Source organism: Bolinopsis microptera, chromosome 4 (genome assembly GCF_026151205.1).
Source record: "Bolinopsis microptera isolate Bmic1 chromosome 4, MBARI_Bmic_1.0, whole genome shotgun sequence".
In the NCBI taxonomy this organism is placed as follows: Eukaryota; Metazoa; Ctenophora; class Tentaculata; order Lobata; family Bolinopsidae; genus Bolinopsis; species Bolinopsis microptera.
This window is the reverse complement of record NC_087075.1, coordinates 11,814,945-11,832,071: the sequence shown is the minus strand read 5'-3', so window position 1 is coordinate 11,832,071 and position 17,127 is coordinate 11,814,945. Positions and strand designations below refer to the sequence as shown.

The window sequence follows — 17,127 nt, the reverse complement described above, 5'->3', positions numbered from 1 at the left end:
AGACACCTGCGTCAAATATTGAAGATGACTTATCCCATTATTATCAGTAATAAAGCACTCTATGAACGCTGTGGTGTAACACCGTTGTCAGAGCGAGTGACATATGCTCGCTGGAAAATGCTTGGACATGTCCTTCGCAGTGACTGCTCATCACCAGCTCAGAGAGCTCTTCAATTTGCTGTTAATGCGTTATTTACCATGAAAGGACGTGTTGGTCGACACCAAAGTAATCTTTTAAAGTTTATTATAAATGATTTGGGCAAGTTTCCATAACTAATTTTTTGTGATCAGCGGTAATAACCGCTTTTTTTACGCTAAAAAAGCGCTTATTGATAAAACCCACCGTTATTTGGCGATTATAAAGCGATTATAAACGGTCCCGTTAATAAACGATTAAAAACGATTATAATCGCTTTTTCCATAATTTTTTTTTGCAAAAGCGATTATTAGCGCTTTAAAAGCGATAATAAATCGCGAATTAAAATTATTAGTGATAAAAAAACGCTTTTATTTTAGGGTTGTCGATTATTATCGCTCCGTAAGCGCTTTTCAAAAAAACGCTTATAAACCGTTTTTTGGACCGTTTTTAAAACGCTTTTAATCGACTATAAGCGATTATATTCACTAGGGAAAGTTCCAAATTAAAAAGCGCCTACTAATCGTTAAAAAACCGCTTTTTTATCTTAAGTTAATAAGCGGTTTAAATCGATTATAAAACGATTATAAGCGACAATAAGCGATTTTTTGAAATCTGGTAAAAAGCGATATTTTCACTATGATCAGCGCTTATAACCGCTTTTCTTGAAATTTTCCTACTGAAAAGCGTTTATAAGCGCTTATTTATTTGCTGTCTATAAGCGATTATAAACGATTATAAGCGCTTTTTTACGTATTTGAAACGAGGAAAAAATTGTCAGGTACGAGATATTATAAGCGATTATAAGTGATTATAAAGTATCGTAAATGTTATTGTCTTCAATTGTCGCTTATAAGCGATTATAAACGATGAAAAGCGCTTTTTGACGCATTTTAAAACTATGATCAAAATATGTTTTGATTTGATTTATTTGGGGTATATAAGCGATTATGTAAGCGGGGTATATAAGCGATTATAAACGATTATGAGCGCTTAATTTTTTACGTATTTGGAACGAGGACACAATTAACAACAAAATTACGCGATATTATAATAATAGTCCAGTTATTAATGGACATTTATGGAAATGAACCTGCAAATTTTCAGATACTCACGAAACTTTGCACAGACGTTCCAAAAGGTATGAATAAACGATTTTCGGTTGGAGACATTTTTTTTACCATGGGGAAAACCCAGGAGGGCCACGCCCATATTGATCCAATAATGTAACTGACCCTTTTCTTCTGAAAGTCGTAGAGACTTCAAAATAGGCTTAAACGAAGCCGCATATGCATCTTTATATAGAAGTTATTGATCAACACATGGCCTAAAATCCTTACTTTTCGAGAAATTCACCAAAAACCATTTTGGGCGTGGCGCTGAGCCCATTTTACTAACTTTTGATATGATCGTGATAGAGTCTTCGGATAGAGTGCAAAAGAACCGCAATTGGCATATTTATATATGACTTATGAAGAAACATATACCTTAAAGTGCTTACTTTTTCAGTTATTGGCGGAAACTGATTTTCGGTTCCAGAAATCATGCAAAAATATGGGTATCTGGTAAATTGGGCTATGAAGGCCCTAGAGATTTTTGAATGGGTGCAAATTGTGCAAAATGGCCATGTTTATATACAACTTATGAAGCAATATGTACCCTAAAATGCTCACTTTTCGAGTTATTAACATAGAACGGGAGGCAAAAATGGCTGATATAACCAATTTTGCTCTATTTCGTGAAAATTTTCTCTGGTTTTCCCCCAAATAACTCGAAAAGTGAGCATTTTAGGGTACATATTGCTTCATAAGTTGTATATAAACATGGCCATTCTGCACAATTTGCACTCATTCAAAAATCTCTAGGGCCTTCATAGCCCAATTTACCAGATACCCATATTTTTGCATGATTTCTGGAACCGAAAATCAGTTTTTCGCCAATAACTGAAAAAGTAAGCACTTTAAGGCACATGTTTCTTCATAAATTATATATAAATATGCCAATTGCGGTTCTTTTGCACTTTATCCGAAGACTCTATCACGATTATATCAAAAGTTAGCAAATTGGCTCAGTGCCTCGCCCAAAATGGTTTTTGGCGAATTTCTCGAAAATTAAGGATTTTAGGCCATGTGTTGATCAACAACTTCTCTATAAACATGCATATGCGGCTTCGTTTAAGCCTATTTTGAAGTCTCTACGACCTTCAGAAGCAAAGGGTCGGTTACGTTATTGGGTCAATATGTGCGTGGCCCTCCTGGGTTTTCCCCATGTTAAAAAAATGTCTCCAACCGAAAATCGTTTATTCATACCTTTGGGAAGGTCTGTGCAAAGTTTCGTGAGTATCTGAAAATTTGCAGGTTCATTTCCATAAATGACTGGACTATAAGCGATTATAAGGTATTATAAATGACATAGCTCGGCGCGCTCATACTAAATCGCTCGCCCAAATTTTAAGAAAATTCTTGTGAAAAGGCCCTTTGGGTATGAAATTGATCTGAATCGATGTATTTTTGGACGCTAATTCCGAATCACCCCCCATGACGTAGGGTAAAAATGCTTCCCTGGAGAGTTATAAGCAAAAAAAAAACCGTTTTGGTCACGTGACAGGCTAGTAAAACATGAATTCTAGGGAAGCTTGGGATTTTTTGCACATCTGCCAATATTTTCGCAGCAAATTGGAAATAAAAGATATATCTTTTGCCGTCATGACGATAATTTGCGTTTTGATTTTTAATAATTTGCGTTTTGATAAATTACAACCGCTTCTTAATCTTGAGTTAATTACATTTGTTTCACTATATGTTATACCTTATCGGACCTTATTTGGACGGACATTACATGAACGGACATAATTGTGAACGGACATTAATATGAACGCTCGAAGGCATTCAAAACCATCAAAAATCCGAATTTTTTTCAATTTTTGACGTTTTTTTAATTTCAGCAAATGATTTTTTAATCCATTTTTTATACAGTAAGTAAGAAAAGCAGTCATTAAGCAGTAAAAATGTTAAAATATGTGTACATGATCAGTGTCTAATATCACATATCATCTTCATTAAATAGGTTTTCGTGCATGAAATAGTCCATGCTTAAACAAGCATCAGTGATTTCTAGCTTTGTGGAAACCTTTTTTATCAAACTACCCTGGTCCTGCATTTCAGTGTTAACTTTTACAAGCCATTCGGCGTGAAGTGGTTTTATCTTAGACAACTTTAGGTTAACCTTAAAATCACGTGGAGCTTTCCTAGCACTGTTTCATTACCTCCCCTCAGTAATATGAACTATAAAAACGTCGGACAATGTCCTTGGCAACACGATTTACCGTAATATCTAGAGACTGGAACAAGTTTGTCATGTTGGCGGGGACTAGCTCATGAACTATGTTGTTGAGTGTCATGATTTCGTTGACTTTTTCCTCCAAGTGACCCTTGAAAACATCATATACTAGTAGAGTTTTCTGTGCCTCCGGCAGACCAAGGAGAACCTTTCCGTCGTTAACTTACGGCACAATAAAGTTCTCATAGTTGTCATATTCTGGGTAAAAAGTTCGAAATGGAAAAATTTCAAAAAATTTCAACGGACTTTAACTTGGACGGACATTAATTGAACGGACTTTATTTGAACGGACATAAAGATGAACGCTAGGGCCTCCAGCGTTCAAGTAATGTCCGTCCAAATAAGGTCCGATAAGGTATGAAAATATATGGTTACACTGTACACATTGACATAATATTTAGCGATCTATCTTAATCCTTGTTGCCAGAGAACTGAAATTTGCAACCACAAAAATTGTACAACGATGATAAGATGTTGGTAATAAGGAGAAGGAGAAGGAGAAGGAGAAGGAGAAGAGAAGGAGAAGGAGAAGGAGAAGGAGAAGGAGAAGGAGAAGGAGAAGGAGAAGGAGAAGGAGAAGGAGAAGGAGAAGGAGAAGGAGAAGGAGAAGGAGAAGGAGAAAGAGAAGGAGAAGGAGAAGGAGAAGGAGAAGGAGAAGGAGAAGGAGAAGGAGAAGGAGAAGGAGAAGGAGAAGGAGAAGGAGAAGGAGAAGGAGAAGGAGAAGGAGAAGGAGAAGGAGAAGGAGAAGGAGAAGGAGAAGGAGAAGGAGAAGGAGAAGGAGAAGGAGAAGGAGAAGGAGAAGGAGAAGGAGAAGGAGAAGGAGAAGGAGAAGGAGAAGGAGAAGGAGAAGGAGAAGGAGAAGGAGAAGGAGAAGGAGAAGGAGAAGGAGAAGGAGAAGGAGAAGGAGAAGGAGAAGGAGAAGGAGAAGGAGAAGGAGAAGGAGAAGGAGAAGGAGAAGGAGAAGGAGAAGGAGAAGGAGAAGGAGAAGGAGAAGGAGAAGGAGAAGGAGAAGGAGAAGGAGAAGGAGAAGGAGAAGGAGAAGGAGAAGGAGAAGGAGAAGGAGAAGGAGAAGGAGAAGGAGAAGGAGAAGGAGAAGGAGAAGGAGAAGGAGAAGGAGAAGGAGAAGGAGAAGGAGAAGGAGAAGGAGAAGGAGAAGGAGAAGGAGAAGGAGAAGGAGAAGGAGAAGGAGAAGGAGAAGGAGAAGGAGAAGGAGAAGGAGAAGGAGAAGGAGAAGGAGAAGGAGAAGGAGAAGGAGAAGGAGAAGGAGAAGGAGAAGGAGAAGGACAAGGACAAGGACAAGGACAAGGACAAGGACAAGGACAAGGACAAGGACAAGGACAAGGACAAGGACAAGGACAAGGACAAGGACAAGGACAAGGACAAGGACAAGGACAAGGACAAGGACAAGGACAAGGACAAGGACAAGGACAAGGACAAGGACAAGGACAAGGACAAGGACAAGGACAAGGACAAGGACAAGGACAAGGACAAGGACAAGGACAAGGACAAGGACAAGGACAAGGACAAGGACAAGGACAAGGACAAGGACAAGGACAAGGACAAGGACAAGGACAAGGACAAGGACAAGGACAAGGACAAGGACAAGGACAAGGACAAGGACAAGGACAAGGACAAGGACAAGGACAAGGACAAGGACAAGGACAAGGAGACAAGGAGACAAGGAGACAAGGAGACAAGGAGACAAGGAGACAAGGAGACAATGAAACAAGGACAATGACAAGGAGACAAGGTGACAAGGACAAGGAGAAAAGGACAAATAGACAAGGGCAAGGACACAAGGAGACAAGGACACAAGGAGACAAGGACACAAGGACACAAGGACACAAGGACACAAGGAGAAGGAAAAGGAGATCAAATGAGGTTATTCTCTTGCCGACACATGAACACAAAGTGCACATCTCTCAGTAACACTTCTACTAATACTTATAGCTATAATCTATATAGAACTAGTAACATGGTCGCCTTTCATCCGTTTACGAATACGTTTATGATACCGCGTGTTCCGGGATTTTCCGTGAGGCCGGGATTGAAACTGATTACGCGTACGATTTATTTAACTAGCAAGCCGTCGGCTAGAGAATAACAACAATTTGATACTCCGTCTCCGTCTCCGTCTCCGTCTCCGTCTCCGTCTCCGTCTCCGTCTCCGTCTCCGTCTCCGTCTCCGTCTCCGTCTCCGTCTCCGTCTCCGTCTCCGTCTCCGTCTCCGTCTCCGTCTCCGTCTCCGTCTCCGTCTCCGTCTCCGTCTCCGTCTCCGTCTCCGTCTCCGTCTCCGTCTCCGTCTCCGTCTCCGTCTCCGTCTCCGTCTCCGTCTCCGTCTCCGTCTCCGTCTCCGTCTCCGTCTCCGTCTCCGTCTCCGTCTCCGTCTCCGTCTCCGTCTCCGTCTCCGTCTCCGTCTCCGTCTCCGTCTCCGTCTCCGTCTCCGTCTCCGTCTCCGTCTCCGTCTCCGTCTCCGTCTCCGTCTCCGTCTCCGTCTCCGTCTCCGTCTCCGTCTCCGTCTCCGTCTCCGTCTCCGTCTCCGTCTCCGTCTCCGTCTCCGTCTCCGTCTCCGTCTCCGCCCCCGTCTCCGTCTCCGTCTCCGTCTCCTCCTCCTTCTCCTTTCCCTTTTTTGAATTCGATTGTTTAGGGCTAGGGCTCGGGTTAGGGTTGTGGTAAGGGTATCGGATAGCTTCGGGATTATATATTATGGTTGTTAGGGTTGGGATTAGGGTTTATGTAAAACCGTTTTGTACGGCTGCAAAACTATAAAAACCTTGTATCACGTCGTGACCCCCATCGTTACCTGGGGACCCCAGGCTATTATGTTTCATAAAGAATAAAGATTCGGCGGAATGACAGGCTGAGCGCCGCCCAGTAACCCCCATCGCCGTTTCACTATACCCCTGTAGAGTTTCTACGATACAGGGGAGCCGCGCACCTGTGCGCGGCGGGTCATACAACGTATGACAATAAAAACCAAAGTCACATGAAATTTTTGGCTCTTACTGATTCGCTCGCCCAAAAATTTCACGTGACTTTGATTTTTATGGTTTTGCAGCCGTACAAAACGGTTTTACATAAACCCTTATCCCAACCCTAACCCTAATCCGTAACCCCGAAGCTAACCATAACCCTTACCACAACCCTAACCCCACGGCTAACCCGAGCCCTAAACAATCGAATTCGTATTTTACTAGCCTGTCACGTGACCAAAACGGTTTTTTGCCCATAACTCTCCAGGGAAGCATTTTAACCCTACGTCATGGGGGGTGATTCGGAATCAGCGTCCAAAATACACTGATTCAGATCACATTTCTTATATACCCAGAGGGCCTTTTCACAAGAATTTTCTTAAAATTTGGGCGAGCGATTTAGTAAGAGCGGAAATTTTTGGGCGAGCAAATCAGCGAATTAGTAAAAGCCAGTTCGGCAAGGCCCAATTAATAGTGCATTTTGCTGCGATCTACGTGGTTGCGAGAAGAATTATTTGATGCGCGGCGCAGTCCAGTCTAGTCTAGTAGTGCATCGCTCTACAAGTAATTGTTCTACTTTATTGTATATCCCAGAGTGGTGTTTGGCAATTAGAAAAATTGATCGTGCGTGGTTTAACCGCGGCAAAATTTTTGTTGAAATTCTTGTTAAAATTCTGCACGCCTAATATAAACAATTATAACGTGCGTCTTACCTGGGGACCTCAGGCTATTATGTTCATAATAGAGATTCGGCGGAATGACAGGCTGAGCGCCGCCCAGTAACGTGCGTCAAATACCACTCTGGGATACAATAAAGTAGAACAATTACTTGTAGCGCGATGCACATTGCACTACTGGGCTGCGCCGCGCATCAAATAATCCTTCTCGCAACCACGTAGATTGCGGCAAAATGCCAAGCTGGCTTTTACTATTTCGCTCGCCCAAAAATTTAATTTCACGTGACTTTGGTTTTTATTGTCATACTTTGTAATTGTATGACCCGCCGCGCACAATTGCGCAGCTCCCCCTGTATCGTAGAAACTCTACAGGGGTATAATGAAACAACGATGGGGGTACAAGGTTTTTATAGTTTTTCAGCCGTAAAAAACGGTTTTACATAAACCCTAATCACAGGAGGAGCAATGCGTGGGCGCGATTGCAGCAGTTAGTGCCCGTTTGTAGCAGTCAGTGCCCGTTTGTAGCAGTTAGTGCCAGTTTGTGGCAGTTAGTGCCAGTTTGTAGCAATTAGTAGCAGTTTGTAGCAGTTTGTGGCAGTTTCTTTGCACTTTGCTCCTCCTGCGTAATCCCAACCCTAACGACCATAATATATAACCCCGAAGCTATCCGATACCCTTACCACAACCCTAACCCGAGCCCTAGCCCTAAACAATCGAATTCAAAAAGGAAAAGGAAAGGAAAGGAGAAGGAGACGGAGACGGAGACGGAGACGGAGACGGAGAAGGAGAAGGAGACGGAGACGGAGACGGAGACGGAGACGGAGACGGAGACGGAGACGGAGACGGAGACGGAGACGAAGACGGAGACGAAGACGGAGACAAAGACGGAGACGAAGACGGAGACGGAGACGGAGACGGAGACGTTACCTGGGGACCTCCGGCTATCGCGTAATTTTTGTTGTTAATTGTGTCCTCGTTCCAAATACGTAAAGAATTAAGCGCTTATAATCGTTTATAATCGCTTATATACCCCGCTTACATAATCGCTTATATACCCCAAATAAATCAAATCAAAACATATTTTGATCATAGTTTTAAAATGCGTCAAAAAGCGCTTTTCATCGTTTATAATCGCTTATAAGCGACAATTGAAGACAATAACATTTACGATACTTTATAATCACTTATAATCGCTTATAATATCTCGTACCTGACAATTTTTTCCTCGTTTCAAATACGTAAAAAAGCGCTTATAATCGTTTATAATCGCTTATAGACAGCAAATAAATAAGCGCTTATAAACGCTTTTCAGTAGGAAAATTTCAAGAAAAGCGGTTATAAGCGCTGATCATAGTGAAAATATCGCTTTTTAGCAGATTTCAAAAAATCGCTTATTGTCGCTTATAATCGTTTTATAATCGATTTAAACCGCTTATTAACTTAAGATAAAAAAGCGGTTTTTTAACGATTAGTAGGCGCTTTTTAATTTGGAACTTTCCCTAGTGAATATAATCGCTTATAGTCGATTAAAAGCGTTTTAAAAACGGTCCAAAAAACGGTTTATAAGCGTTTTTTTGAAAAGCGCTTACGGAGCGATAATAATCGACAACCCTAAAATAAAAGCGTTTTTTTATCACTAATAATTTTAATTCGCGATTTATTATCGCTTTTAAAGCGCTAATAATCGCTTTTGCAAAAAAAAATTATGGAAAAAGCGATTATAATCGTTTTTAATCGTTTATTAACGGGACCGTTTATAATCGCTTTATAATTGCCAAATAACGGTGGGTTTTATCAATAAGCGCTTTTTTAGCGTAAAAAAAGCGGTTATTACCGCTGATCACAAAAAATTAGTTATGGAAACTTGCCATGATTTGAATAAAAGAAACCTACCATTACGTGATATTAATGATCTTTATGATCTTAGGGCTACTGCCTCTAACAGAGTTTTGTGGAGAAAATTATTTACCTCATAATTAACCTTTATTTTTCAGAGAACTGTTATGTTTTTTTGGGCACTTATCAGTCTCTTAAGATGTTTCTTTACTATTTCGAGATTGTTTTAAAAGTTAGATAATAATGTGAACTGATCCGAAATTTAAAAACGATAGAAAGTTTAACAACAACATAAATTCAATTTCCTTACTTTGTATTTTGTAATTGTATATTGGATCATGCATAACTTATTAACGGGTGATACTCGTAAAATATCTGTTCCATATATTGGACCGTCGACGAGTCCAACTCGGCGCGCGTCCTGGTAGGTTGTAAACCTACAAATAACTTACAGAACAACATCAGGCCGAGCTGCGGAAACGATGCCATTATCAATATCGTACTTGATGTCGGTTGCCTTGAAGTCCTCTTCATTGACATTGGTACAGTCGCAAGCTTCTGTCGCTAAAAATAGAGTTTTTAATGGTTAATTAATAAAACTAACTTATTTCAGTTACCTAGCTTATACTTATTTTACTAACAGTCAAGTTAAGCCCCGCAAAATCAATAGAACTTATAGTTTTGCGTGATTTATAAAGAAAGTCACGAGGAATATAATATCAAATATTTCGTATTATATACAATAAGTATTTAATCTATACACCATAATATGTACATAAGATTAAGTATACTAAAAGTGGAAACCTGCTTCCTTTACCGATCAGAACCAAAATTATAAGCGAATTAAGTTTGTGCGTTAATGTTATCTAATCGTATCATGACGTATCATAAAGCACCACAACGTGCTATTAGTATTCTGCATTGTATAAAAGTCAACTCACAACAAGTGGGTACGTCACACCAGTCATATCTTACACTGGGGTTTGTTGTATAGCACCAAACATCGCTGTACTTCCTCTCTGGATTTCGACAATAGTTGTTATCTCCGATACCATACCTGCAGTCAGAGATTGATGAGAAGATGAAATACTTGATAACGTGTCTTTCGAAAATCACAAAAACAATGGACTGCAATTGTGACGGTTCCACAATACACCTGTCCCTAGTATCTCACACTTAGGTTATAATTGTGGACATCGAGACGACAAACAGTTCTCAACATGTAAAAAAATTGAGTCATTGAGTTCACTCACAAAGTTAAAACATGTGATTATATTATGTACTTACGTTTTCTTAATTTTTGATTTGTGGACTTCATTTGATTTCCAATTCTGACATGTGTAACCTAATCTTGTTCTAGATTGAGTCCCATCGTATCCTGATCCTTTGTTTGCTCTATCCTTGGCATCCCAACATTCCCGAGCTGAAACACGTCGATTTGTCATATTATGAGAGTTAATAGTAGTAGTATAAAGACCTCCTTTTAAAAAGCTTGGCTATTTAATTGACAGGAATGATTGATCCAGATTAATTGTCAGTAGCATGCATTATCGGAAAATTCAAGTTGCGATGAACCTCCATAGAATCATCGCTTTATTCGTTTACAATTGAAACTTACCAGATAACAATGAAATGATCGAGAGTAAGGTTACCAAGAAAAACATTGACATTGTCTTGCTTTCTGAACTCAGTGGTTGGTTTTAATATAAATCTTTAGTTTGTTGGCATTAAGAATCACAGCGGTATTTGTGAATCAATATATTAAATCATGGGTAACAGTGTGGCAGATCATATTACTATTGTAATTGGCCAAATTCTGAATTTCGCATTGCGAAATTTTTTTAAAGGCCTAACTCAAAATTCTGTCCCAAAACTTAAAGTTAAGGTCATGAGACAATTCTACGTTGATTCTGAAAATTTCATGTGAAAATGTTGAAACCCTATTGAGTTCTATTGTTTTGAGCGAAGTCAATTTTGCAAATATCGCGAACTGAGATATGGGCGATTTTGTTCATTTTTTGCGATTATTTGAACACAGAATCCACAGTTAGATATTGGCTGATAATCATAAAGAATGTGTAGTATAGGCTTACCTTCCATATAAAGTTGGTTTCATTCAAAAATATTAATATTTGACCAATTTATGGACCAAAATCGATCAAATTTGGTGCGTATGCCCAAATATGGGCATATGGTTTTTATCCCATAACTCGGCCAATTTTTATCCAATTTTGATAAAACTTAATATGTGTGTTCAGGAGACTAGTAGCTACAAGTAGAGCATCTAAAAGCATGGTTTTGGGCATGTTCAGGGTATTTGGCTAAATTGGGCCTAATTTGGACCAAATATGTGTGTGGCTGCCCCGCGGGCACCGTTTAGCTGTTGGGGTCCGGTACCTCCTCAAAAGTTCGGTCACCGGTCCTAGTTTGTTGGTCAACTGCTATCTCGAAACCAAATTTCACAAAAAAATCAGGGTGAACCCCCCCCCCCCCCCCCCCCCTCTTAATAACTCACGTAATTCTTCTTAGAATTGCACAGAAATTTCAGAGATTATAGATATGCGTCTAACTTAGATTTCCTGAAAGTTTCGTCAAATTTAATTAATTACAGTGGGTGTGGCACGCCCTTCCCTTTTTTTCACTATTGTCACCATAAAGTAAGAACGCTTTCAGCTAGGAACTTCCAAGTTTCTAGACACATTTGGTTTGATAATTGAAGTGCTTTCCCAAAATTTCAAGTTGGTTGTTCACAATTTAACCGAGTTATGACCCTTTTAAGATGTTGCAGATACGTGATCTAGCACTTAATGATAATCAGTAATATCTTCACTCAATCAATGCCCTGATTAGTTGGAGACTGCATATAGGACAGCAACCGAAGCGCTATAACGCAAATTTCTTCGGTTTTAAGGAACGTCACTATCAGTATTCACTCAAAGTGATCAGATCGTCATCCACCAACATGCTCGTTACCGCCTGATGAGGCTCATTGTTGCTGGCTAGCGAATAGCTCCCGATGAGATTACTGATTGGGTGACGAAATCACTGATTAAGTGCCGAGATCACGTTTCTGCAATATCTTAAAAGGGTCATAACTCGGTTAAATTGTAAACAACCAACTTGAAATTTTGGGAAAGCACTTCAATTATCAAACCAAATGTGTCTAGAAACTTTAAAGTTCCTAGCTGAAAGCGTTCTCACCTTATGGTGACAATAGTGAAAAAGAGGGAGTGGCGTGCCTATAGACCAAGTGGCCAAGTTACTATCCTTGTTCTGTTTTCTAAGCTATGCATTCAACGTTAGACCAAGTGTCCAAGTTACTATATTTGGTCATGCTACCACCCCAATAGATCTTCTTCTCCTTAGGGTAGAATGTGAAGCTGTAAATTTTAAGTTGATCAAAGGTTATTGTCCCGATCAAAGATAACTGTCCCGGTTGGAGATAATCCATTTTTCCTTTAAATTCCGCTTCGGGTCCATCGTCCATTGTTAGAGACAGTGTGAAATCGTCGTTAATGGTAATTGTTCGGCCTTCGGATTCGAGCAGCTTGCAGGGACTGGGATCAGCCCATTTCGTGCATTTAACGTTAGACCACGCTTTTTTGGGATTCTTTTCACCATCCCAATAGATCTTTCCCTCCACAGGGTAGAATTCGAATACGCTACTTTTACCTTTGAGATCTGCATCACCCCAGTTAATGGATCCGGTATTTGGAATAGCTGTTTGATCAATCGTTCCTTTGGAATCCGGTCGAGTATTGTCCCATTGTAGAGTCAGTTCGTTTTGGTCAGCGTTTATTGTTGCAGATCCGTATACGAACGAGAGGCAGGGAAGTTAAGGTCTCGGTTCTGGTTTTGGTTTGGCGTCGATAACTACTATAGCCAACAGGCAAGTCAAAATAACGGCAACTGTCCTCATACTAGAAACGTCTTGAAGAGAACACTATAGAAAATAAAATTTTAATTGTAATTGATGTCGCTTTAATCCTGCCCCCATGAAAAGATGTCATGTATTCCTTGCTCAATTAAATTTGTTGCAAATTGACCAGAGGGAAGAGCTGGATACAGCTGTTTTGTTAAATTGCTTTCAGGTCGGGTTTAATTTCTATGATACACTGCTAACTCTGAATACATTCAAGAGAAAGGGGACGTGAACAAAGGAACAGCCGCATTGACTGGAGTGGTTATTACTGGAACTTCCAGTTCTCCGAACAATCGTTTAACTTAAATACGAACAGAAACTCCAGTAATGTTACATCAAACTAATTCGGCAAGTTTCCATAACTAATTTTTTGTGATCAGCGGTAATAACCGTTTTTTTACGCTAAAAAAGCGCTTATTGATAAAACCCACCGTTATTTGGCGATTATAAAGCGATTATATTTATAAACGGTCCCGTTAATAAACGATTAAAAACGATTATAATCGCTTTTTCCATAAATTTTTTTTGCAAAAGCGATTATTAGGGCTTTTTAAGTTTCTACGACCTTCAGAAGCAAAGGGTCGGTTACGTTATTGGGTCAATTGTCAATATGTGCGTGGCCCTCCTGGGTTTTCCCCATGGTAAAAAATGTCTCCAACCGAAAATCGTTTATTCATACCTTTGGGAAGGTCTGTGCAAAGTTTCGTGAGTATCTGAAAATTTGCAGATTCATTTCCATAAATGACTGGACTATAATATAAGCGATTATAAGGTATTATAAATGACATAGCTCGGCGCGCTCATACTAAATCGCTCGCCCAAATTTTAAGAAAATTCTTGTGAAAAGGCCCTTTGGGTATGAAATTGATCTAAATCGATGTATTTTTGGACGCTAATTCCGAATCACCCCCCATGACGTAGGGTAAAAATGCTTCCCTGGAGAGTTATATGCAAAAAAACCGTTTTGGTCACGTGACAGGCTAGTAAAACATGAATTCTAAGGAAGCTTGGGATTTTTTGCACATCTGCCAATATTTTCGCAGCAAATTGAAAATAAAAGATATATCTTTTGCCGTCATGACGATAATTTGCGTTTTGATTTTTAATAATTTGCGTTTTGATAAATTACAACCGCTTGTTAATCTTGAGTTAATTACATTTGTTTCACTATATGTTATATGGAAATATATGGTTACACTGTACACATTGACATAATATTTAGCGATCTATCTTAATCCTTGTTGCCAGAGAACTGAAAGTTTGCAACCACAAAAATTGTACAACGATGATAAGATGTTGGTAATAAGGAGAAGGAGAAGGAGAAGGAGAAGGAGAAGGAGAAGGAGAAGGAGAAGGAGAAGGAGAAGGAGAAGGAGAAGGAGAAGGAGAAGGAGAAGGAGAAGGAGAAGGAGAAGGAGAAGGAGAAGGAGAAGGAGAAGGAGAAGGAGAAGGAGAAGGAGAAGGAGAAGGAGAAGGAGAAGGAGAAGGAGAAGGAGAAGGAGAAGGAGAAGGAGAAGGAGAAGGAGAAGGAGAAGGAGAAGGAGAAGGAGAAGGAGAAGGAGAAGGAGAAGGAGAAGGAGAAGGAGAAGGAGAAGGAGAAGGAGAAGGAGAAGGAGAAGGAGAAGGAGAAGGAGAAGGAGAAGGAGAAGGAGAAGGAGAAGGAGAAGGAGAAGGAGAAGGAGAAGGAGAAGGAGAAGGAGAAGGAGAAGGAGAAGGAGAAGGAGAAGGAGAAGGAGAAGGAGAAGGAGAAGGAGAAGGAGAAGGAGAAGGAGAAGGAGAAGGAGAAGGAGAAGGAGAAGGAGAAGGAGAAGGAGAAGGAGAAGGAGAAGGAGAAGGAGAAGGAGAAGGAGAAGGAGAAGGAGAAGGAGAAGGAGAAGGAGAAGGAGAAGGAGAAGGAGACAAGGACAAGGAGACAAGGAAAAGGAGACAAGGAAAAGGAGACAAGGACAAGGAGACAAGGACAAGGAGACAAGGACAAGGAGACAAGGACAAGGAGACAAGAAAAAGGAGACAAGGACAAGGAGACAAGGACAAGGAGACAAGGACAATGAGACTAGGACAAGGACAAGGAGACAAGGAGACAAGGAGACAAGGAGACAAGGAGACAAGGAGACAAGGAGACAAGGAGACAAGGAGACAAGGAGACAAGGAGACAAGGAGACAAGGAGACAAGGAGACAAGGAGACAAGGAGACAAGGAGACAAGGAGACAAGGAGACAAGGAGACAAGGAGACAAGGAGACAAGGAGACAAGGAGACAAGGAGACAAGGAGACACGGAGACAAGGAGACAAGGAGACAAGGAGACAAGGAGACAAAGACAATGAAACAAGGACAATGACAAGGAGACAAGGTGACAAGGACAAGGAGAAAAGGACAAATAGACAAGGGCAAGGACACAAGGAGACAAGGACACAAGGAGACAAGGACACAAGGAGTCAAGGACACAAGGACACAAGGACACAAGGACACAAGGACACAAGGACACAAGGACACAAGGACACAAGGATACAATGAGACAAGGAGACACGGAGACAAGGAAACAAGGACACAAGGAGACAAGGACACAAGGAGACAAGGAGACAAGGAGACAAGGAGACAAGGAGACAAGAACACAAGGAGACAAGGACACAAGGAGACAAGGACACAAGGACACAAGGAGACAAGGAGACAAGGAGACAAGGAGACAAGGAGACAAGGAGACAAGGAGACAAGGAGACAAGGAGAAGGAAAAGGAGATCATAATAAAAAACAAAGTCACATGAAATTTTTGGGCGAGCAAATCAGCGAATTAGTAAAAGCCAGTTCGGCAAGGCCCAATACTGCATATTGCTGCGATCTACGTGGTTGCGAGAAGAATTATTTGATGCGCGGCGCTCCGCCGGCGCAGTTCAGTCTAGCTAGTAGTGCATCGCTCTACAAGTAATTGTTCTACTTTATTGTATATCCCAGAGTGGTGTTTGGCAATTAGAAAAACAAAAAATTGATCGTGCGTGGTTTAACCGCGTTGTAGGTTTACAACCTACCAGGACGCGCGCCGAGTTGGACTCGTCGACGGTCCGAGTTGGACTCGTCGACGGTTCCAATATATGGAACAAATATTTTACGAGTATCACCCGTTAATAACCGCGGCAAAATTTTTGTTGAAATTCTTGTTAAAATTCTGCACGCCTAATATAAACAATTATAACGTGCGTCTTACCTGGGCCGGGACCTCAGGCTATTATGTTCACATTCATAATGCTAATAGAGATTCGGCGGAATGACAGGCTGAGCGCCGCCCAGTAACGTGCGTCAAATACCACTCTGGGATACAATAAAGTAGAACAATTACTTGTAGCGCGATGCACTACTGGGCTGCGCCGCGCATCAAATAATCCTTCTCGCAACCACGTATGACGTAGATTGCGGCAAAATGCCGAGCTGGCTTTTACTAATTCGCTCGCCCAAAAATTTCATGTGAATTTGGTTTTTATTGTCATACGTTGTATGACCCGCCGGGCCGCGCACAATTGCGCAGCTCCCCCTGTATCGTAGAAACTTTACAAGGGTATAATAAAGCAACGATGGGTTTTGTTAGGTAAAACGTACTGAAAATTAAAATTAAGATTAAAAATTGAAAACGAACTGAACTAACAAAAAGAATGACACGTCATGCTAAAATACATATTCCGAAGTAAAATTAAACCCAAATTTTCCCCAAATGTTAAAATACTTGTCGACAAAGATTTCAAACCGTTTTGCGCAAGGCAGTAATATTAAAACTTTGTCGTGAAAGTTTACGAACTAAATATTTACAATCCAAAATAAAACTGTTAAAAGAACTATTAATACGAGCTAAACGAACTAACTAACTAATAAATTTACCATAATACTGGCCTTTGGGATTATTCCCATCTAATAGGGATAATTAATGACATTAAAATTATAATCGTTCGACGTTCCTTTTGTCTTGCAGGATGTTACTCGTCTAAATTTCTTCGAAGTAGCGCGCGCCGCGCCGCTTTCTTCTCGACGACACGAGCTACGAAGTAGCGCGCGCCGGGCCAGATCATTAACAATGGTCAACTACCAATAAGAAAATGAGTGACGTATGCGCTACAAGAGCCGCGCGCCGCGCTGAGTTAGATTGTAAAATCTGATTATTTGATTGTAAAATCGCATAAATGCGCTATGTGCGCGTTTTAGAGGGTTCAATTACGCCTTACCTGAGGACCCCAGGCTATTATGTTCATAAACATAACCTG

The 17,127-nt window shown here is 40.6% G+C and overlaps 1 protein-coding gene across 1 annotated transcript in view; it reads right to left on the bottom strand.

Moving 5' to 3' along the window:
• The window catches only part of LOC134814466 (natterin-4-like), a 42,137-nt gene that overhangs the window by 2,415 nt on the left and 22,595 nt on the right, over positions 1-17,127 (bottom strand). Inside the window, exons 2-5 of the mRNA XM_063822591.1 lie at positions 10,579-10,643; positions 10,248-10,383; positions 9,902-10,017; positions 9,413-9,524 (exon numbers count right to left, since the gene is read on the bottom strand). Of these exons, the coding sequence (XP_063678661.1) occupies positions 9,413-9,524; positions 9,902-10,017; positions 10,248-10,383; positions 10,579-10,630 (416 nt within the window). The 5' untranslated portion in view covers positions 10,631-10,643. The remainder of the gene's footprint in view (positions 1-9,412; positions 9,525-9,901; positions 10,018-10,247; positions 10,384-10,578; positions 10,644-17,127) is intronic.